This window comes from Ambystoma mexicanum, chromosome 1q (genome assembly GCF_040938575.1).
Source record: "Ambystoma mexicanum isolate Mex_15411 chromosome 1q, UKY_AmexF1_1, whole genome shotgun sequence".
NCBI lineage: Eukaryota > Metazoa > Chordata > Amphibia > Caudata > Ambystomatidae > Ambystoma > Ambystoma mexicanum.
The window spans coordinates 240836062-240860491 of record NC_090922.1 but is presented as its reverse complement, the minus strand read 5'-3'; the positions used below and the strand labels follow the sequence as shown (position 1 = coordinate 240860491).

At 47.6% G+C, this 24430-nt stretch overlaps 1 protein-coding gene across 1 annotated transcript in view; it reads left to right on the top strand.

Moving 5' to 3' along the window:
- TNNT1 (troponin T1, slow skeletal type) overlaps positions 1-24430 on the top strand; it is a 137771-nt gene that overhangs the window by 95507 nt on the left and 17834 nt on the right. Inside the window, exons 12-13 of the mRNA XM_069642597.1 lie at positions 4931-5021; positions 6441-6481. Of these exons, the coding sequence (XP_069498698.1) occupies positions 4931-5021; positions 6441-6481 (132 nt within the window). The remainder of the gene's footprint in view (positions 1-4930; positions 5022-6440; positions 6482-24430) is intronic.

The window sequence follows — 24430 nt, the reverse complement described above, 5'->3', positions numbered from 1 at the left end:
CAGTGCAATTCCTATATAAGTATTCTGCGGTAGGTTTTTTGCAATGAGGATAGCATCATTTTGTATGACTTGCAGTTTCCGAAAACTGCTCTTGCTTGCGCCCCCCAACAAGGCAATACAGTAATCGATTCTGGGAAGAATAGTGGCTCGAGAAAGGGAAATACAATTTTTCCACAGGTTCAGCCTTTTGCCATACTCCCTCTCCTGGTCCCTTTCGCGGAGTTGCCCTGGAAACTACTCACTGCTACAAAGCACAGTCCACTCCCCTCCTTATCTGCTGCGGACCCCAGCTTCCGGCTGCCTCCTTCCTTCACCGATTGCAATCCAGATACTACATCCCCGGAAGACCGACAGACAGCACGCTATGCTTTTGTGTACAAGCTTTTGTGCCTCTGGCTTCCAGGACTGCAATGTCTAGACCGCAAATGCCTGAAACCTCTCTCTCATTTGATCTAATGAAAAAAGCACCAAGATATGGTCTAGTGCACAGTACTGTGAGGGAGGCATGGTATCACAAGTAGACACTGACACAAGAACTGCAAGTTTCAAAACCTTTATTGATGGTTTAAAAGGGGTTGGAAAACTCCTCTCTTGCCCTATAACTAAGATGGGAGTGTTATTGACTATCAAACAAAAAGAAAATACAGTCCTAGTCGGTCCTTAGTCAAAATAAAATGGCCTATACTAATAAACCTAATGCCTGCCCTCTTTCTAATGCAATAAATGTGTAAAGGGAATGTGTAATTCAAAAAGGAAAATAAGTGTTAAAAAGAAATGTCAGTATGGCTGAGTAAACTCCCTTCCCCACGTTTTGTAGCACAGGGTAAGGTGGCACAATTGGACCTTGCGACACACTCTGGCTTCGGACACAAGGATGCAGTAAATTTTGTGGACCAGGGCCCACTTGGCCTTCCACAAAAAGTCACTAGTTTATCCGCTGGACCTCTCGGCTTTCTCTCACTTCAGCCCAGGTCACCTTTTAGCTTGTAATACCGTTCAACACAAGTTGGTTTCCTTCCAGTTACCACAATTCAGTATAGGGTTCCCTCTGCTGGGCTCAAACCTTTCAATCTTAATGTGTGGGGGTTCTCTTCCCCAAGCTTCAATCACACCTTCATAGGCTTCTCTCCATCAGGCTCCAGCCTCCTTTCACTTTCCTTGTGCTGTCGAAGACTTACGAAACTGCAAGACTTTTTCTCTTACCTCGGCATGACCACTTCGACCCTCTTTTCTCAAACATCACTTTTCCTCTCGTACACCAAGGCATCTTGGTAAATGTAGTTTTGAGCACAGTTCTTATTTAAAAGTTCAAAGATATCTCTCAGATCCAGGTTTCCCTATGCCGGGATCAAACCTAACAGTTCAAAGACATCTCTCACATCCAGGTTTCCCTCTGCGGGGATCAAACCTAACACCAGTTCAAAGACATCTCTCACATCCAGGTTTCCCTCTGCCGGGATCAAACCTAACAACAGTTAACATGTTGCATCTCAGTTTCTTTCTCTTCCCGACGCTTCTACAGCATCAGACATGTCACAGAGACTTTCGATTGGGCAATCTTCTTTCGCCAGACCACTCTATTGCTTGGTATCTCAGTTCTTTACAATGCTTTGCATTCTCTCGCATCTTATCGGCACACATGCAACCTTCATTTGTCGGATACTGTAGCAGTCAAGTTTCATTTAACACAGACCAGACTTTCATTGCTTTCATCAACTAACCGGCTGTGTTAATTCATTTCTGTCTTTCGCGGCTTTCATCCTGAAGTCAAGGCTGATACCACAACTGCCGCTAAAGCTCCCCATTTCTGCCGTTCACCCGGGAGTGTGGCTGGTATCCTTGAAACACAAAATAGGTTTATCTCTAATCTCTGGCTGGGCTTCCTTGCACAACCTTCAAGGCCCTTCGGAGGTAACAATCTCTTGCCGGGGTGTCCAAGGTTTCTCCGTACCTCTGTTCCGTCCCTCGGCCTGTTGTTCTGCTCCGACTGGTTCGCAGTCGCCCTGGAAGAACTGCTCCTTCTCATGCATCGCCTTGCTCAGAGTGTGTTTGAGTGTTCTGCCTTTTAACCATGTGTTAATTACAAACATAGGTACCAGGTGTTTGTAATTAAGATCAAGTGCCTGACACTGCCTGATCTTATTAGTGGGACATAGCCAATGTATTGCATGGGTGGTACTCCTTTCAGCCTCAGACCTCCTCTTCCTCTGCTCTGAGTTTGTGTAGGAAATGGGGAGGGTGATTTGGGAAGTTGGAATATCCCATAAAATAGTGAACCCGGGGGTCCTTAAATCAGTAATACGTCATACTCAGGATGGGATGCAGAATAACTCTGACACCAGATAATAAGGCTGACTCAGGAAGTTGGCAAAAAGTCTCCTCCAACTGTTTTATTATCAATTGTCTAAAACAGGGATGTTACAACGGACATCAATGGACGTTTGATCGTGCTCTCGGTGCAAATCACATAGAAATACATTTATATAGCAAACATTCATCATACATGACGTCATGCTACGTCAAAAACAAGAAAAACCTATGTGGTGTTGTGATACGCACAAAGAGAACATCTAAGTATACTTTCTATTTAGGGACGGGTTGTGATTGGGTCTCTACAGTCAGATGGACAATTTATGCCCCTCCCTAGTGCAATTCCTCCTTATCAGTTATTAGGTACATGGCATACTATTGGCTCTCAAACTATAAGGCCCTTCGTTATATGGCCCTCTACAATTGGTTGGCATGTTTGTACCCTTCTGGAACATTTGGTTCACTAGCAGCACTAGTGCCAGTGGGTGGACCTGACCATGTCACCCCACCCAATTAGCCCAACATCTCTCATAGCTCATGCCTTCTGCTATTCAGATTGTCTTTGAACTTGGCCTTGCAAAGTATCCTTGCTCCTGGGAATAAAAAGGAGTATAGGCACACGCTATCTTAAATCAGAGCAGCATGCCTACCTTCAATTTTCATCCTTAGCTAACGTGACAGAAGACCGTATTTCTGCCTGTTTTGCAGCATTTAATTGTCTTTTATTAACAAACTTGGCGTTTATCATGTTCTTTCTTTGTACATTAACACGAGACAATTCAGCGTCTCACGATTACTGTTCTTTTCAGATAGATAACCAGTTCTTGGCTACTTCATCCTTTGACATCAGCCATCCAGCTCTCAGGCCTTTCCTCGATCTTCAGCTGCTTTTCCTAATGCGACACAGCTTCAGCTCTTGATCCTTTTTGCTTTACGGGGTCCGAGCTTACTAAACATGTGACACCGATGTCCAGAATTCTATATAATTGTGGCAGCGCCTGCTGTCTATTCACTACATATAGCTAGCCTTTAACATTACTTAGTCTACTTGCATTGCTGCATCTGTACAGTTATTGAACGGCTTGTATTTTCTGCAATGCTCTTCACACGTGCAATATTCATTCTCCTTATGAACTCGATTCTTTATTTCGTCATCAGGCTCCATAAACTCTATACATCTTCTTAGCCACTCTTCTCAGTGCATCAGGTTCACTTCTTGTGACATCACCAACTTCTCTTTCTCTCATCTTCATATCCCCTTTGAGGACCTCCTCCAAGAGATTGTCATCTCTACGGGGATACATCATATAGGGTTTTCTCAATGGATACCTTTTCTCAAAGGCTCTCCATGGAATAGAGCCAATCACTGGTGTCGTGCATGTCACGATTTTTGGCTCCCAACATATAGGAAGGATGGGGGCGGGACTTCCTGCAGAGGCATTCAGCTGCTCCTCTACAATAGGATGGGACAGGGGTATTTGGAAAGGGGTGATACCATGTCTCGCCATCAGGCATTCCGCCTGTACTTCCGGAGGACCCCTCACTCAGGTGATCCTACTGCACTTGTAGACCCCCCGGGTGTGGATCCAAAGGCGATGGCTGTGCCCCGGCCACCTGAGTAAGGGATGCCCAGGGTCTAGGAAGTGAAACACCTTCTGGTGTTTCACATACCCTTCCCCTATGCAATGTGGATGATGCTGTTCTATTCTGGGATGTCCCTTCCTTAGGGTTGTGAAGAGAACAGCTAGTGGGTAAATCCAGGGACCATTGAATACTATTAAGTTTACTCCCCTTTCCGTATGCAAGCTGGGGTTTGATAGTAGCCCCGCTTAAATAGCTCATGAAGTCTGACTGAGTCGGTTGCTTCTCTGGGTTTTTCCTACTAGATTTCCCCCACTCCTTGAGAACCGCTCACCCAGGTGATCCTCCCGCACCAGTCCACACCCAGGGTCTGGATCCAAAGGAGATGTCAGTGCCCTAGCCACCTGAGTAAGGGATTCCAGAGGTCTAGGCAGTAAAACACCCTCAGGTTTTTTACAGTACACATTATAAAATTGGCCCTGCTCACTTGGCAAGAGGTTCTGTGATATGTGTATGCTTGAATACAATTGGTGCATATGTTCTCACCTCCTCCCACTACTTGTATTTTGTGGAATCTGTACCAACCAGTTAGGAAGAAAGGATAGCGTGGCCTGCTTAATGAGAAAGAGCCTCAATTCATTCTGGTATGTTCAGTCTTTGTTCTCTTTGCATAACATCTACACAGCCAACCTTGCTAGCATTTGCTATGCAACACTGTGTAGAAACCAGTGGAACTGAAGGTTGGACATTTGTGGCCTAAGGAGTAGTAAGAGGGGGAAATGAAGGTGCACCAGAACAGTGGCCATTTATACGTCTTAAATTCACAGCATTTCTTTTAAAGTACAACTAGTTAGGAAGGGAGAGTGTAAGGGCTACAAATATGATAAACATCAAGAAGTAATTTTTACTACCCCTCCTCGCAGGATGAGTCTTTTTGGAGAGCAGTGTAGGAGTAAAGCAAAGTTCAGGGGAGTGCATGATATATATGTGTGCTATAAGTACAGTGCTGCATTCCTTCTAACTATCTGTCTCCACACAGGGAAACAGCAAAGGAGCTTTCAGACTGGATACACCAGCTCGAGTCTGAGAAGTTTGACTTGATGGAGAAACTGAGAACACAGAAATATGAAGTAAGTTTCTTTCACTGAATTTGCTAAGAGAAGAAAGTAAAATGGTAAAAAATAAACATTCAAACTAGCATGACTTGAATCACAGATTTGTGCAAGGTACATTTTCACCTGGAAAGGGCACGCAACCACTGGTCCCAATTTCCCCCCTAAATATATTAAACAAATCTGCTAACTCACAGGCTCTGTCCTAAAAACTCCAGCAGACATGCCCTGACAAATCCAGGCGTGACAAAGAGTCCTGGATTTAAAGGATATGAAAAGTGGCTTCTGACCAGGATAGCTGCAGCCCTGGAAACAGACTCCAAGATCCCAAATGAAGCCAGGATGCTCACAGACCTGGACTCAAGACACCCCAGAACCGTGAATCTAATTCAAGATGTACACCAGCACCCCGTCACACCAAGTATAATCTGGGATGGGCACATGCTTTGTCTCCATGTTTCTCAGAACTCCTGTCTAATCCAGGTTGAAGGCATTCCTAAACATAGACATTCTGAGAACTGAAATTTTATCCAGGATGAACACAAACATTCAGAAAATCTAAGTCTAATCCAGGATAAACACTATCCTCCTGAGAATAAAAATGTAATCTAGAAAATCTAGAAAGTTGACAGTCCAGAATTCAGGCCTCCTGAGAGCCCAAATCTATTCCAGGATAGAGTCAAACTTCCCGTGATTCCCAAATCTAACCCAGGAAACCTTAATCCTGACTGTCCAAGTACAATCGCTTTCCAGGATAAACACAAACATGAGTACTTAGTCTTAGCAAAGCAGTTGAAGTAGCGTATGTATGTAGATCACAACTGAATTAACCCATTCAAATAATTGGGAACATGTACATTTGCAATTAAATCCAATTCTAGACCATAGCCACTGGGAACCAGTTATTTATGTTTGCACATGCTAGTATTGTCTTGTATACGAGGGCACAGCTTGCTGATATAGCTAACGCAAAACCGTCATTGCCTTGAAAAATGACCTTTTATTGAGAAACATCTGCCATCACCTTTTGTGCTTTGTCTATTGTAGGACTGGATTTGCATTGTTTTCACTTGTTTTATGCAAGGGGCTGTTTATATCACACTGAATTGATGAGTATATTTTGTTCTGATAATTCTACGATATCCAGTTGCATAATTATTAGCACACTCCCTTGGATATTTAGATGTATTTATTTATTTATTTTATTACTTATATAAGGCACTACACACCCCGAGGCCTCAGAGTGCCTAAAATTAATTAAATTAATCCTTTAAACCATTTGGGCAGCATGAGTCTCCAAGCCATATTCATAACCCCCGTTTAATGGTAATAGATGGAGCTCCATCTCAGCATTTGTGCGTCTTGTGGTCTTCATTTTGAATAGAGACCTCAGGATCATTTCACGACTGACGCTTCCTCTTGTTTTTCTTCCTCCAGATCAACGTTCTTTACAACCGCATCAGCCATGCTCAGAAATTGTAAGTACACAGTGATATGATATGATATGATATGGCATTTGTAACGCGCCTATACACAAGTGTTTCAAGGCGCGACGAGGCAGGGAGGGGGGAACAAGGGGAAGACAGACAACGATCCTACTAGGCCAGGTGTCATTCAGACCGCGCAAGTGCAGGGGTAGGGGGAAGGGAAAAAGTGCAAGGGGAAGGGGGGGGGGAGTGCAGTACAAATAAGTAGAATAGAAATAAAATAATAAATAAATAGCTGGTGGCAAGTGCAAGGTAAGTGCAGACAAGTGCTGGGGGGGGCTGTAGTGATACAGAGACAGTTCCGCAGTGCAGGGGTTGCCAGGGAGGCAGTGCAAGTGAAGAGTGACTGGGCCCAGGACCGAGGTCGGTGAGAGTGGCCCAGTTGCAGAATCAGTGCAGTTTGGGTGAAGAATTCAGCAGGGGAGAGGGAGATAGAAAGCAGAAGTGAAGAGGAAGGTTTTGAGGTGCTTCCGGAACCGGAGATGGTTCTCCTCCAGTTTCAGGGAGGCAGGAAGGCTGTTCCAGAGGGAGGCCCCTGCCACGGAGAGGGATCTACCCCCAGCTCGTTGCTTCGAGAAAGCGGCTGACCCTGAGGGAGTTGGAGACGGATGAGCGTAGGGCTCGGGAAGGAAGATATTTAGGAAGAGAGAGTTGAAGGTATTTAGGCCCCAGGCCCCAGAAGGCCTTGTGGACAATGCAGAGGGTTTTGAACTTAATCCTCGCAGCCACTGGGAGCCAGTGTAGAGATTTCAGTCCTGGAGAGATACGGTCCCTGGGCTTGAGGCCAAGGACAAGTCTCGCAGTTCTGTTCTGGATGAGTTGCAGAGGGCGGAGAGTGGAGGCAGGCAGATTAAGATAGAGGCTGTTACAGTAGTCCAGCTTCGAGAGAACCAGGGCTCGGGAGACAGTGAGCTTCTGGGGGAAGGAGAGGAAGGGAAGAATACCTCTGAGGAGGTGCAGCTGGTAATGTGACTTCTTAGAGACGTCAGATATATGAGGAGAGAAGGAGAGTGTGGAGTCGAAGATGACCCCGAGGTTTTTTGCCTTGCAGGTAGGAGCAGGAAGAGGGCCAAGAGAGGCCGGCCAGAGAGCTGCAGGGAAGGAGGGAGTGGGTGTGCCGATGAGTAGGATCTCAGTCTTACTAGCATTAAGCCAGAGGTCATTGGCAGCACACCATTCCTGGATAGCAGAAAGACAGTCAGAGATGAGGGAGGGAGAGGAGGAGGCCGAGGGTAGCCTGAAAATGAGATGGGTATCGTCCGCATAGCACTGAAAGTTGGGGCAGAGGGCGGCGATGCGGTGGGCAAGGAGTGCCAGATACTGGTTGAACAGCCAGGGAGAGAGATTAGATCCCTGGGGAACGCCACAGGTGGAGAAAAAGATGTCAGAGAGGAAGGACCCAAGTTGGACCTGGGAGGGTCGATTGGAAAGGAAAGAGGTCAGCCACGCCAGAGCCTGACCAGTGATACCCAGGTTATCACAGAGACGGTTGAGCAGGATGGCATGGTTGACAGTGTCAAAGGCAGAAGAGAGATCGAGCAGAATGAGAACACACGGAGTGTTGGAGTCGAGGTTCAAGAGCAGGTCCTCACGGATGTTCAGGAGAGCAGTTTCCGTGCTTCTGGCCGCTCTGAAGCCAATTAGTAATTAGATTGTTACCTAGTTGCCAACTGGCACACAAACACATTTTCAGGTCCAGTCCCTTATTTGCGCTTTCACAGGGATGGAAGAGGTGCAGTTACCTATGGGAAAATGGGGGATTCCCAAAAGCCTGTACCTAAATTAAATTACATTTTGAATAATGGAGCGCTCCTTTAATGGTCAATGGCATGCAGACCCCTGCTCCCCAAAGTGGTTGCATGCAAATTTGAGCATTGACCTATATCTTGTCTTGCCTCTTAAAAAGAGGCCAATTTGGGTATTTTCAACAGTAGGGCATCGAACGTCCGTGGGAACTGCCTGTGGGTGGGGCTCAGAGTGGATCCATTTGGCCTCTGAAAGATGTTTTGGGAGACAGTGAAAATGCTGCCAAAAGAAGTGTTGTCAGTGAAAAAATCATGGTGAAAATCGCTCTGTACTAAAAATGTCACCAAGCAAAAAGTGGGCCAAAAATGCAGCTAAAAGGAAGCCAAAAATGCAGTGCTGCTAAGGGTTAAAGTGTTAGAGTTAAAGGGGGTTTAGTGGGATTTTGATTGCCTGTGTTAGGGTTCGGTTAGAATTTGGGTACGGTTAAGTGTCAGGGTGGTTATGGGAGGACTGGTGATGTTGGGATTAGGTCAGTGGTATGGGTGGATTAAGTGCTGGGGTAAATGTTAGGGTACGGGTTGTAAGGCTGGGGTTAATAGATTATTGGTTTGGGTAAGTGTTAAAAATAGGCTAAAGAGGTTGGAGTGGGCTGGTGATGTTGGTGTAGGGCAGGGGTTAGAATAAACCGGTAGGTTGGGGTATAGTAAGCAGTAGGGTAAGTGTTAGAGTTGCAATTAGGGTAAGGCTAAGATTGGGACTAGAGCAAGGGTTTGGGATACGGCAAGGGTTATGCAATTTGTGGCTAACTGTTGACAGGGTTTCAGTTAAGGTCAGGGTTAATTTTCTATTTATTTGGGGCCTCATCACGAGTCTGGCGGTAACCCTTAAATGCGGCGGTAGCGCTATTACCGCCGCATTTAAGGGTCCACCAGATCATGGCTGTGGCGGATTTTCGGCGCGATTACCGCAGGCGGGAAATCCGCCGGTGGTAATAGCGTGAATTTTCCCCATTGGACCCAATGGGGAATGAGGAATTCCCGAATGGGCCCAATGGGGAATGGGCAATAACCCTTCTGCCAAACCCGTGAACCGGCGCTAATAGGGCCGGGGGGCTTGGCGGTAGGGCTATTAGCGCCAGCGCTAATAGCGCCAGCGTTACTGCCCAACTCGTGATGAGGCCCATTTGGTATTTTCTATTGAGTAACATGCAATTAAAATGCTTTGGTGTGCTGAAGGGTTAGAGTTAGGTAAGGGTTCAGGGTAAAATAAGTGTTTTACTTAGGGCCTCATTACACGGTAGGCGGTGAGCCATGGCGCTATTATCGCCATGGCTCATGCCGGTAAAATACCGGCACCGCCTTGGTGGAAAGGGGATTTACCGCCCAAATCCCCTTTCCACCATTGCCCTTCCCCATTCCCATTTCTGCCCCATAGGGCCCTATGGGAATGGGGAAGGCGCTAATTACGGCTCCGCAATTTTACGATGCCGTAATTAGCTCCGAGGTCCCTTAGCGGGTTGGATTTTAACGCCTGCAAAAAGCAGGCGTTAAATCCCCCAACCCGCAAAGGGACCTCGTAGTAAGGCGGTAAGGATTTACCGGTACCGGTATTTTACCGGTACCGGTAAATCCTTACCGCCATCCGTGTAATGAGGCCCTTAGAGTTAAGATAAGGGTTAGAAATGAAGTTAGGGTGATTGTGGAGGTTTCATTAGAGGTTTGGGCCATTGTTAGGGTCACAGCCTTTTACATTTGCGACTTTAAAAATAGCCTTTTTGACAACCTTATTGCTGACAGTATTTTCACACTTTGGCCCTCATTCCAACCCAGGCGGTAAGTTCCCTACTTTACCACCATGGTGGATGGCGGATTTACCACCCCATTCCAAGGTGAATGGGGCGGTAAATCCCCAATCCCCATTTACCCTTCCCCATTCCCATTTTTGCCCCATAGGGCATAATGGGAGTGGGGAAGGCGCTAATTACGGCACCGTAAATTACGGTGCCGTAATTAGCGCCAAGGACGCTTAGCGCCTTGGTACTTAACGCCTGCTAAAAGCAGGCGTTAAGGTGGAAATCAGCCGTTAAGGGTTAACGGCGCCGACGGCGCCGTTAAACTCTTAACGCCTGGGTTGGAATGAGGGCCTTTGCCCTGGTTGTATTGAATTACCCATTTTTTTTAAACTACTGTTTGCTGACCACTTTTCCACATGACTACATTTTCCTGAGGGCATTTCCACATAGAACCGACTGTGGCATATGGGTGACGAGAAAGAACAAAACTAGTCTGCCAGGGTTTAAATGTTTCAATTTTATTCAATAAAAGTTGAATTACTACAGATACAGAGGGGCCTGGCGGTCAACCATTTGGGTGTTCAATGACATTGGGCCTCATTACGACTTTGGCGACTTAATAAGGGCATGGCTGCCACCAAAACCGGGTCCGGGTCAGGGTTCCCTGAATGGGGAATTACAAGGGCCATTCAGAGTTTGGAGGGCCCGGTAATTCCTCCTTCAGGGAACCCGGGCCCGGACCATCCCCATTCCCATTTGAGCCCCCATAGGGCTAAATGGGAATGGGTGCAGGGAGCTAAAAATGGGCCGATTACGGCCGGCCCTTTGTTAGCTCCCTGGTCCCCTCGCGGGACCCGGTAAGGACGCCTGGTTTTACCAGGCGTCCTTACCGGGTCCCGCGAGGGAACCTCGTAATCTTGCGGAATGGGTTTAACGGGTCCGCCTCCATTAGCGGCACCCGTTAACCCATTCCGCAAAGGTTGTAATGAGGCCCCTTGTCACAGTTCTACGGGGATGGTTTATCCGAGGTATTACTTTCTTTAGGTCTTGCCATTTTATACATTATTTTCACTGTTCAGCTTCAGGCCTCGTCTTGTCTTTGTGTTTTGCCCAAAACCTTGTGAGTTGGGTATGCATCACATATCTTGCACAGAATTTCCTGACAAGTGGAAGAAATAATGCCCGAAGTCTCTCTGGGATGCCACATATTACATTTCCCCAGGCCCTGCACATGCCAAGCACCTTGTGGGGTAAAGGTACAGGTTGTTGATAACACGTAGAGGAGGAGCCCTGCACGGGGGGATAGGAGCAGCTAGAATGTTTGCATTCAAAGGGATTCTCTCCTGGTGTAAACATCAAACAGTTATCTAACTTGTTTTCATTAGATTCCCCTTTCTTTCTAGAAAATGTGTAAATATTCCCAAGAACAACTATGACGACAGGAGTTACTTGCCTGATCCAGAACCCTGTCGTTGTATATACGTGACTCCAGACTTTCCGTTTAATAGTATCCAATGGCCAATCGCCTCTAAATCTCCCTCGAGTCTCTTTCCTGTCAATGCTTATTGTGTGTGCCCATATGGGCCACATATGGGAGGCAGGGGCATTTGGGACATAGTTAAGATTCATTAATGTATATACTGAATACTGAAATGTATACATTACATATACTGAGATGTATACATCATATACTGAGATGCATACATTAGTTACTGAAATATGCACACTGTTCACTAAGATACATACATTCTGTACTGAGAGGTATATTCTGTATATTGAGATAGATTGAGATAAATGCATTATATGTTGAAATAGATACACTGCATGCTGAGAGGCATTCATTGTTCACTGAGGTGTATAGTGTCTAGTGAAATTCATATATGATATATTTAAATATGTATGCATTTGCACTGTAGACTGAGGTACATAAATTGTATACCGAGAGGCATCTATAGTATTTTGTAATCAATACATTATATATTGAAATATACAGTATACTGAGATGCATACATTGTATATTGAAACATGCACTGTACACGGAGATATACACATTGTACATTGAGACACATATACTGTATATTGAGCTACATATATCATATATTGAAATGTACACACTGAATGCTGAGAAATATACAATATATACTGAGATGTATGCACGGTATATTGAGATTCATCCATTTTATGGAAGTGCATATAGTGCAGATTGAAATGCATACATTGCATAGCAACCTATGTATATTATATACTGAGATGTGCATGCTACATACTAATGCCTCATATACACAGCATGCTGAAATGCATACATGGCAATGAGAAATGTATACTATATGCTGAGAGACGTATATGCTATATTCTAATTTATCTACTAGATAATAAAATATATACTCTAAACTGAAACATCTTGTGCACTCCATGTCAAAACATATATATTAATCATTAAAATGAGTATGCTATTCACTGAAATGTGTATACACATGTTGAAACACATACTTTACATATTGAATATCTTTATACACTGTAGTGAGAAGCTTGCATATAGCATGGTGAAACTGCATGTACATGAACTTAGTTTCTTATACACACACTACTGAAAATGCCACATGTATTAGAGTCTTGCCCCCCTGGATGGGGTGACGTGTACTTCTTTTGCTAGTTTGACTTTCCACATGTTGTTCAGGGGAGCAGCTGGGCCTTCAGAGACTGGAGACGCTTGCAAACATATTCCCTGCCTGCAAGTTTCTTGAAAGTCTGACTCTCAGCCAGCTAGCCTGGGCTGCTTTGTGGTGAATGCCTATTGTATAATTTATCTTGCTTTTGGGGACAGAGGAAATGGCTGCCAGCACTGCAGTATATTACTGTAAATATTCAGCAGCGGGCACAGGGTTTAACGTCTGTTTGCCTGGGGCAGAAAGTGCTTGTTTATTTGTCAGTACTACTGTTGTTTCAAAGTCTGTCGTTTTCAAAGTTTCTGCCCTCCATCCCTTCTAAAAGAAAATCCTCCAATGGTAGGAGTTCCACCAGAGCAAAATCTCTGAAAAGACCCAAAAAACTATTCAAACATTCTAAGAAATTGAGATTCAGGAGTGATTTGCATCACTCTTCCTCTTCAAAGAAGAGAAGTAAGTAACGGCACCATTGCTCTTCATGATCGGATTCCTGGCCTGACAGACGTCAGGTACATTTTCTCTAGAAGACTGTTGGAGCTATTCTCATAGGCGGCACATCCTGGCCCCTCAAAAGAGCCTAAGAAGGCTGTTGACCCCACTGCATTTTCCTAAAAGCCTGAGTCAGAAGACCTCAGAGATAGCTACTCGAGTGGCATCGACAGCGTCAGCCGCTGAGTTAGCAGTGAAGCAAACTGCTTCAGTGACATCCTCCTCGAAGGAGGTTAAGTCGAAAGAACCCTCTACATCGCTGTCAACTTCGAAGTATAAACCTCGGCCGAAGACAGATTTCGTTAAATGTTGTGCATTCATTTTCAAGGAAAAAGATGACTTCATTCCCTTTGGGTATGAACGTTTTGGAACACCAAATGTTCCAGAGGAATTGATTTCAGTCACAGCTGGAAGACCTCCTCTCATGGCTGAAAGAAGCCAGTGTTCTAGATACTTCCCCTAAAGTTGAGTTTGACACCCCAGATGTGCATTCTTATCCAACTGCAGCTTGTAGGACTGTAATGCACAGGCTAATAGAGTATCTAGGATGGAGTCTTCCTGCAAAAGACATTACTCGGGATGACCTAACAGACATCTTGGATAAGGGCCCTCCTAAGGAGCCTGTGCTGACCTTTTATACAGCACTCAATAACCCAATAATGGATCTCTGGAAGAAACCAGACACCACTCCTGCAGTTAATAAGGAGTTGGTGAAAAAATACAAGCCTTCCTCTGTAGACCTTGATTTTCTTTCTAAGTACCCTACACCATAGAGCTTAGTTGTACACATTGCGAGTTCAACTCCCAAAGCCAGAGCTTAGCCTACCATCCCCCAGATAAGGACCCTAAGAATTATGACGCCCTCGCAAAAAGAGTCTTTTAGTCAGGCAGCATAGCATTCAAAGCCATCAACGCATCATGTGCTTTGGCAAAATATGGCTACAACTTATGGAATGTGATTGCACAAGCTCTGGACAATATTACAGAAGAGGAATTGAGAGAGGGATTTCATAACATGTTTAATGACAGAAAGGAGGCTTCCTTCCAATCTTTACAATCAGGATTGGATGCTTCAGACTTTGTTGGAAGATGTATGGGTTCTAGTGCTGTAATCCGATGATTTGCATAGCTACGTAAATCTGGGTTTGTCCCTGTTGTTCAGTCAAGGCTCCTAGATGTGCTCTTTGATGGGTCCAATCTATTTGGCCCCATGGCGGACAACAGCCTGAAAAAACTACAGGCTTCAAAGGCTGCAGCAAAGTCTTATTGGGCAGCCATCTGTCAACCACAACAGCACCCACTGTCACGGAGTTCCCCCTTTCTCACCTGAGACCGATCCTTGCTGGACTCCGTGGGCGGTGTCTTCTTGCGGACAGACCTGGACTTGAAATAGGCTGAGTGAGTCTCTTCCGACTCCAGCGTGCGTTTAAGATTCCGGGATGCAGCAATCCGGGGATCCGGGAAACGAAGAAGATGTGCTAATGGCGCACGAGTCCAGGAAGCAAGAGGAAAAGGGAAAGGGGCAAGGAATGGAAGTAGAAAGGCTAGGAACCAGGAAAGCAATACTGCGAACTACGGTGCACACGTCTGATCGCTACTTGGCAATAGCATTGAGACGCGCGGAGCCGCAGAGGTGCGGTCTATTAGTAGAATACATTACGTCCAACGTATAGACCGCGCAAGGCGTGTCACTCTGGACGGCCATGTTGGGAGTGTCAGAGAATGCAAGGCCCGTTGCGATAAGGACCAGGAAGACCAAAAGGGGCGCATCCTGTGGGTCATGACACCCACCTTCACAAAACTGGAGAGGGCAGTCCTTTTGGTACTTCTCTTCCTTCAGTCAAAGGGGATGGGCAAAGAATATTTACATATGCCACAAGAGGTCGTGGAGGAAAGAATGCTCAGGCAGCAACCCCCTCCTTCCCTCAGCCAAAGCCACAGCTGCAAAACCTCTCTGATCACTGTGTTCACAAGACCCCAGTGGAAGGCAGATTGACCCAATATCTGCAAGAATGACTCGCCATTACTTCAGATGCATGGACTCTGTAAACAGTAGACCAAGGGTACTGCCTCCCATTTCTGCAAATGCTCAGATTGTTTCCTGTGCGAACAGTCTCTTAAGGATTTGGATTTGCTGCTCTTCAGGGAGATTTTCTCCCTTTTGGAGAAAGGTGCTGTGGAGAAGGTACCTGTAGTGGCATGGAACCAGGGTTGGTACACCACCTATTTCCTAGTACCCAAGGAAGACAGAGGATTGTGACCCATCTTGGACCTTAGGTACTTCCACATGTTCCTGACAAATTCAAGAGGGTCACTCTTTCACAGATCCTCCAGGCCCTTCAGTTACAGAACTGCATGGTGTCCCTCGATCTTCAGGATGCTTGCTTTCATGTGCCTACACATCCCAAGCACAGAAAGTACCTGAGTTTTGGCATTGACAGTTCTCACTATCAATTTCGAGTACTGCTTTTCGGGCTTACCTCAGCCCGAGAGTCTTCACCAAGTTGATGGAGGGGGTGGCAGTGAATCTAAGCAGCAGAGGGATTCACATCTTCCCCTTCCTAGATGACTGGCTGATCAGAGCGTGTTCTCCCAAAGAGATTCTGGACTATCTCAACAGCACCTGCCACTCCCTCCACAAACTGGGCTCCTCCTACAACTTCAAAAAGTCCCAGGGAACGCTTTCTCAAAAGCTTCAATCTATTGGAACGGTCCTGGACTCTTCCTCAGAGAAGGCTTTGCCTCCCGAGTTGAGGGCTCAAAATATTTTTCAGATGGTAATGAGATTTTAAAACACCCAATATCTAGTGGCATCCAACTTTTTGAGTTTGCTGTGCCTCATGGCATCCTGCATTCTCCTGATACCAAAGGCCCGTCTGACGATGAGGTCCTTCAAATGGGCCCTCAGATCCCAATGGTCACGTTCCTAGGCAGGATGACAGACCTTCTTCAGGTCCTGAGCATGGTAGCAAAGGACCTCCTCTGGTAGGCCTGCAAGGAGAACGTGATGATAGGGGAAACCTTTTGGCAACCCTGGGCAGAAATAACTGTACTCACGGATGCCTCCGTCATGGGATAGGGAGCACACGTAAATGGTCTATGAGCGAATGTACGTTGGTCACCATCAGAATCAAGACTACACACAAACCTATTAGAGCTGAGGGTAATCAGACTGGTGCTGATGGCCTTTCTGCCGTCCATCCAGGGAACTAACGCCCTGATAATAACGGACAACACGGTAACTATGCATTACCTCAACAAAAGAGAAAAAGAGAAGGTGTAAGGTCACTACCACTGTGCAAAGAGGCACCGCTGTTCTGGATTTGGACTGTACAAAATGGTATCTCTATGTCGGCTATTCATCTAGCCGGGAAGAAGAATACAATGGTGGATGCTCTGAGCAGGGAGAACACAAGTGGGAGTTGGCTCAGGAAGTCCTTTTAGAGATCTTTGCCCTTTAGGGAACCCCTCAAGTGGATCTGTTTGCATCCAGCCTCAACAGGAAATGAGGCAGGACGCATCTTCTCTATCTCTCCTCTAGCACTTCTGCTGCAGTGAATTTCCTCAGAGAGGAGTTCGAGAGGACGCATTTGTAGTGGATTGGGAATTTCCACTCCTGTGCGTGTTCCCACAAGTCCCTGCCATCCCTAATGCCATCAGGAAGTTGAAGAAGTTCGGGTAAGCCATGGTCCTGATTGCCTTGGATTGGGCTAGGAGGATGTGGGATCTGGGCCTTCTAGACATATTTATCTGCCTTCCTGTCCGTCTTTTCCAGAGAGTGGATCTACTCTCACAAGAGGGACGCTGTCTTCTTTACCCAGGAATCAGACACTGAACCTTCATGCATGGTTTCTGAGAGGCTAAGATTTAAAGATTGGGACCCCCCCAGCAGACGTTATGAAGGTGTTGCTTTCGGATAGAAGACCAGAAACAAAAGCCCTATACCACTGCCGTTGGAACACATTTTGCAGCTGCTGTAGATCTAAAGATAATAATCCTTTCTCTTCCAATACACCTGCACTGCTTCTTTTTTTTACTGCAACTGGCCCATCAGGGGCTGCAAGGGGCTACTATTTATTTTATTTTATTTGTTTTATTGTGCATTTGTAAGGTGCTTATACATCAAGTAAAGTATGTTTCATAGTGCCCACAGGGCAACAGGGAGAGAACATGGGACCGAAAGGCAAATTAAGAGATATTTGGCAGTATTTTCTAGATTCAAATGCACACCAGAGCAAGGCTCTTATTTTAAGATGCCTATTGTAATACAATTCTTGAAAGGACTGACAAATACCACTGGTCCCTTTTCTGGTTGCGTCCTGGGAATTGAATATAGTACTTTGAGATGCTTCCTCTCAGGTTATTAACCTGGGAAATCATATTTTTAGTGATCATCACTTGCGCTCGCTGGGTGAATGAGCTAAAAGCCCTATCCTGCAAACCATCATTCCCAGTTTTCGCTAAGGAGAAGGTAGTTTTGAGGGTTGGTCCCTCCTTCTTTCCCAAGTTGATTTCTGAATTTCATTTAACACAAAAGATTACATTGCCAATTTTCTACCTCCCTCCTCACCCTTCTAAGGATGGAGAGAGGTTACACAGCCTTGACCCGAAAAGGGCTCTTAGCCTTTACATTTCAAGAATGTCGGGTATCAGACAGGATGACCAGCTATTTATTGGTTACACTGGTCACAATTTAGGCCCAGCAGTGACCAAGCAAGCACTATCACAATGGATCATATTATGCATTTCAGAGTGCTTCTCCATTGCTGGGAAGGAGGACCTTGATAACTTAAGAGATCATTCCACCAGGGGAATGGTAACTACTTCGGCTCTACGAAGAGGTGTTGGACCAGGATGCTCGCTTTGAAAGAGCGGTTCTGCACAATATTTTGTGCAAATTGAAAATTCACAAAAATCCATTTATCCCACCGCAATCTCCAAAACTGCTATGGGAGTCTATCTAAGATGAGGAATCTGTGGGAGGACACAATCCATTAGAAGAGCAAATGACTTCATAGAGAGCTTTATGCGTTGGTTTGAGATATCCTCATCTGGTTTTCAACAATTTTTATCTGGTTTTTATCTGGTTTTTCTCAGTTACTTAGGAATCAACAAGATTATTTTCAGATTAATTGGTGAACTTTTTGAATCATTGATTAAATTCGTTTTTTGCAAAATTGTAATTTGGGGGACTTTTGTCAGTCTTGATTGTACCATTGTCTTTGTTATTGGGCATTCAATTGGCTCTTTTTGACTTATGTCAAAAAAGACAAATTTACTTTCCCCTGTAAATGAACAGAACAGGTCCAAATGACAGAGGCACCCTAAATTAAGCATTGTGCCCTTGTAATAGGTAATTTGACTACTGTATATTTTTGGGATCAGAGTTATCTGTTTAACTGGCTACTGCCAAGAAATGCCCAGGTATACACCCTGCTGTCAGTTATTAGCATCAAATGACCAAATACTCTCACCATTGGCAGTGTACAGCACCTAAATCACAGGTTACCAGATGTTGCCATTAAAAGCCCTCCTACTTACCCTGTATGTCTATCAATGGCAGTCATTGGTATGAAAAGCCCACATACTCATAACATTGGCAGGTATTGCCATTATAGTTTTTATCGAGCGCATTACACAAGTGGGCCTAAGTGCACAAGTATATAACCCATTGGCAGGTATTGTCAGACAAAGGGCCTCATCATAAGTTGGGCAGTACAGCAAAATGCAGTGGTAATGTCATTACTGCCGCATTTACCGCTGCGCCCAATCATGAGTTTGGCCGAAAGTGGGAGTTTTACCTCCAGCTTGTTGTTGGAGGTAAAATTCTCCCCTTTCTGCCTGTTTTCGATGCTATTAACGCAGAGCTAATTGTGCCAGCGCTAATAGTGCCAAGAAACCCCCATTGGGATCCAGAACCGAGTTGCGGAATTAGCATCGGGATACCGCCCAACTCATGATGAGGCCCAAAGTCTAAATAATGACATGATTGCCATCAAAGACCCACATACTCCTGCCATGCTGCACTCTTCTCATGGGCACCAGCCATGTTCTAAATGACTACTGCGCAAGTTGGCAGTGTCACGCCTCTCCACTTGGCCTGCACCACTCCGCGGCTCCCTGCCTTTGAGAGAAGAAATTGAGTGATGCTACAGTGGGGTGTCACGGTGCTCCTTTTGCCCAGTATACATCCCCATGTGGTGAAAAGCAGAGCAGCTGGGTGAAATAGTTGGAAAAGGAGTGCACTGCAGAGGCTGGGGCAGTGATAGGGGGAACGACAGGGAAGACGAAGCCCGCGCTTCACTGGGTGCAGCAAGACAGGGGAATGAATCCTTGCTCTCCCCCACCATTCTGTGTTTTGGCACTCACAGATTCATAGAGGATTATTTTTGTCAGACCAGTGATGTAACCAGCATCAAATCCATGTGTGCCCGTGGGAGCCTGGGCTGGGGTGCGGCACTAAGGAATTTGGGCAAATTATGCAGCGAGCGGGAGATATGGCTTTTTTCATTGGAACACATGCACTTTTGGGGAGCTGGATTTGGTTTACAATTATTTCAGTATGGGGGTGGCTGGCATTATGATAATACACGTCGTGTTTGTGTGAAAGGTTTTCGATTTTAGAAAGATTAATGGCTAGGGGTATAACAGTTATCGTGGGTAATACATATGCCGGGAGAGTTCCAAAATGGATGATTTAAGATACTATTCCATAGGGTTTACTTAGGTTGTTACATAAGCAATAAACCCTGCAACAGAGGGATTTACCCGGCAGTAACAGTCCTTCAAACGTGAGGGTGTTTAATGCGGATTGAGGGTCATTTGCACTCATTAAAGGTTGACTGCTATTACCACCCCATTTGAGAAATAGTGTGGCGGCCATTTCTCAAGTTTAAAAAAAAAACTACAGAAGAAGATGGGCACCAGGAAATAGAGAAGGGAACTACTCGTAGTCCTTCTCCCTTTCTATGGTGTGGTGTCCACCACTTGCGGAGCAAAGCAGTGGGCGGCTGAGCCAATTGTAAAATGTAAGTGCCGGGGGCAGGCAGGAGCATATCGTGTGGTGTCCAGGACCTGATATGTGGAGGTGTCAGTAATAGGCAGCGTGTGGGCTAGGCAAAAGAACATGGGGGTGGAGAGATGGGGAGGTGGTGTATGAAAGAGCTCAGGGGACCTGTCGGAGGATGCAGATGGAGGCTGATTGGCACCGGGAGGGACATCTAGCCCCTCAGGAGGTTTACATTCAGGTCCAATAGTAGGAGTTAAGGGACTTCATTAAGAGGTAGCCGGTAAGCCAGCAGAAGTACCAGTGGCTTACGGGCAACCCTGGCTTACCTTTGTCTCCGCCTGATATATTGGTATTACCAGGCTATTACGGGTGGCGAAGGAACGGTAAGTTCCCATTCCCATGGGGTCCCATAAGACCCCATGGGATGGGAACCACTGAAGCACCAGCACTGTTCTTAACGTTGCCGGTGCTTCAGTGAGTAGTCTGCTGGTAGGGGCCTGAACTACCAGCAGATCAAGCCTGCCGATAGTTCACTGTCCCTACCAGCAGACTCGGAGTATTCCAGTCTGGAAAAGGTGCCGGTAATCATTGTTACCGGCACCTTTTTCCGAACCGGCATTCTCATAATGAGCCCAAAGATCTGTGATCCAAGCCTGCCGATTAGCTAAGCGCTAATGTGATGTCAACCCCCTGGGTGCTTCTGCTATTTTGTGTTAGATACCTTGGTTTAGTAATCAAGGAAGGGCTTTGTAAGAATTGTCTTGATAGGCAGCTTTGCATCGGGGAAAAAGGAAGGTATGCACATTTGTGGAGGAATAGAGGTTGGATAGTGTTTGTAAGAATTAGTAGATATCAGGTAGTCACGCAGGATTTGCAGACTTGAGATTGCACTCAGGGAGTTTTGTAGGTGCCAACAGGTTAAGAGCTTACCGGGGCCATTGACAGGGTTGGGTTTGAGTGGTGAAATCTAGAGGAGGAGGTTGTTCCATCTATCCATTGGGATATCTCTTACTGTAGACGGTGAGGCAACCAGGTCCACTAGTGTTTACTGGGACTTTAGACTTATTAAATGAAAGCATTGTTTTTACAGTTCGCGATTGGAGTGTCGCCCAACAAACAGAAATAGCGTGCTTCCTTGCTGTTGCCAGCAAAGAGCCACAGAATTATCCACCATTCAGGCAGCCAGAAAACCTCTGCAAGGCAGGTGAAAACAGCTGATTTTCTTTCATCAGGCTCCACTGAGAAAAGCCAATTTTGCATGTGTCCTGTGTGTGAAGTTTGATGTTCCAGGTCTATTGAAGACGATCCTTCTTATTTTATTGAACGCTTGCAAAAGACACTAACAGGCCGATTCATGGAATAAATGTGCGCCGAAAATCCCGGCGCAGAGGGGCCAATACGTGCGCTGCGCCGAAAATTAGCGAAAAGCGCAGGGAAACCAGCGCACGTCGATTCATGGAAGTCCGTGCGCAAGAAAAGCAGAGGACGTGCGCTGAAAAAGCGCGCGGCGCAGGCCGGCGCACAGGTCAACCAACGTCGTGCGCCACGGCCACTGCGCTATCACTCCGAGCGCAGCGCACAGCTCTAAAGTAGGCGGAACACAGGGCGGGACACTCGGAATGGGGAATAAAATGGGGCACAACACTCGGAATGGGGAAGAATGTGGGCGAAACGGGGAAAGTATAGGAGGCAAGTGCGCGGAACGCCCACACGCTCGCAAACAACACGTATTCATGGAATAGAATAGGGCAAAAAAGCGCACGCTCAAAGCAGCGCACAGGCACAAACAGGCACAAACACGACCGCCACAAGAAAGCAGGCGGTAGCGTCTCTGCGCCTGCAAGAAATGTGCGCTAAAAGGTGCGCCAACAAATAGCACCTATATACAGACATGATCAATGTCCAATACTGTGGCCCTCCAGGACAAATGACGTACAAAGGGGTACCCACAAACACAGACACGCGCTGAGAGAAAAAATAAACGTGTGCGTGCATACCGGGGTGCGCGGGAAGTTGCACACGCGATATGGCCGGGTACGTGGATTACAGGGGTGCGCGGGAAGTTCCACACGCGATTAGTCAGGGTACGTGGATTGCAGGGGTGCGCGGGAAGTTGCACACGCGACATGGCCGGGTACGTGGATTTCAGGGGTGCGCGGGAAGTTCCACACGCGATTAGTCAGGGTACGTGGATTGCAGGGGTGCGCGGGAATTTGCACACGCGACATGGCCGGGTACGTGGATTTCAGGGGTGCGCGGGAAGTTCCACACGCGATTAGTCAGGGTACGTGGATTGCAGGGGTGCGCGGGAAGTTCCACACGCGATATGGCCGGGTACGTGGATTTCAGGGGTGCGCGGGAAGTTGCACACGCGATATGGCCGGGTACGTGGATTGCAGGGGTGCGCGGGAAGTTCCACACGCGATTAGTCAGGGTACGTGGATTGCAGGGGTGCGCGGGAAGTTCCACACGCGATATGGCCGGGTACGTGGATTGCAGGGGTGCGCGGGAAGTTCCACACGCGATTAGTCAGGGTACGTGGATTGCAGGGGTGCGCGGGAAGTTCCACACGCGATATGGCCGGGTACGTGGATTTCAGGGGTGCGCGGGAAGTTCCACACGCGATATGGCCGGGTACGTGGATTGCAGGGTTGCGCGGGAAGTTCCACACGCGATCAGTCAGGGTACGTGGATTTCAGGGGTGCGCGGGAAGTTCCACACGCGATATGGCCGGGTACGTGGATTGCAGGGGTGCGCGGGAAGTTCCACACGCGATTAGTCAGGGTACGTGGATTTCAGGGGTGCGCGGGAAGTCCCACACGCGATATGGCCGTGTACGTGGATTTCAGGGGTGCGCGGGAAGTCCCACACGCGATATGGCCGGGTACGTGGATTTCAGGGGTGCGCGGGAAGTTCCACACGCGATATGGCCGGGTACGTGGATTGCAGGGGTGCGCGGGAAGTTCCACACGCGATTAGTCAGGGTACGTGGATTTCAGGGGTGCGCGGGAAGTTCCACACACGATATGGCAGGGTACGTGGATTTCAGGGGTGCGCGGGAAGTCCCACACGCGATATGGCCGGGTACGTGGATTTCAGGGGTGCGCGGGAAGTCCCACACGCGATATGGCAGGGTACGTGGATTTCAGGGGTGCGCGGGAAGTTCCACACGCGATATGGCCGGGTACGTGGATTGCAGGGGTGCGCGGGAAGTTCCACACGCGATTAGTCAGGGTACGTGGATTTCAGGGGTGCGCGGGAAGTTCCACACGCGATATGGCAGGGTACGTGGATTACAGGGGTGCGCGGGAAGTCCCACACGCGATATGGCGGGTACGTGGATTTCAGGGGTGCGCGGGAAGTTCCACACGCGATATGGCTGTGTGCTCCCAGGCATTACCTGTACACCCTCCACGGCCCCTGCAGGCAGCACACACCACAGGGAACTACCCTGCACACCTGCTCATGTCTCCCACCACCCCCATCCACCAGGGACACCCTCCACCAGGCCCCCACCCATGTCTCCCACCACCCCCACCCCCCATCAACCAGGGACACCCTCCACCAGGCCCCCACCCATGTCTCCCACCACCCCCAGCACTGTGGGGAACCTGCCAGCAGGCCCCCACCCATGTCCAACCCATGTCTCCCACCACCCCCACCCCCCATCCACCAGGGACACCCTCCACCAGGCCCCCACCCATGTCTCCCACCACCCCCAGCACTGTGGGGAACCTGCCAGCAGGCCCCCACCCATGTCCAACCCATGTCTCCCACCACCCCCACCCCCAGCACTGTGGGGAACCTGCCAGCAGGCCCCCACCCATGTCCAACCCATGTCTCCCACCACCCCCACCCCCCATCCACCAGGGACACCCTCCACCAGGCCCCCACCCATGTCTCCCACCACCCCCAGCACTGTGGGGAACCTGCCAGCAGGCCCCCACCCATGTCCAACCCATGTCTCCCACCACCCCCACCCCCCATCCACCAGGGACACCCTCCACCAGGCCCCCACCCATGTCTCCCACCACCCCCAGCACTGTGGGGAACCTGCCAGCAGGCCCCCACCCATGTCCAACCCATGTCTCCCACCACCCCCACCCCCAGCACTGTGGGGAACCTGCCAGCAGGCCCCCACCCATGTCCAACCCATGTCTCCCACCACCCCCACCCCCAGCACTGTGGGGAACCTGCCAGCAGGCCCCCACCCATGTCCCCCTGGCCCCAGGTCCTGA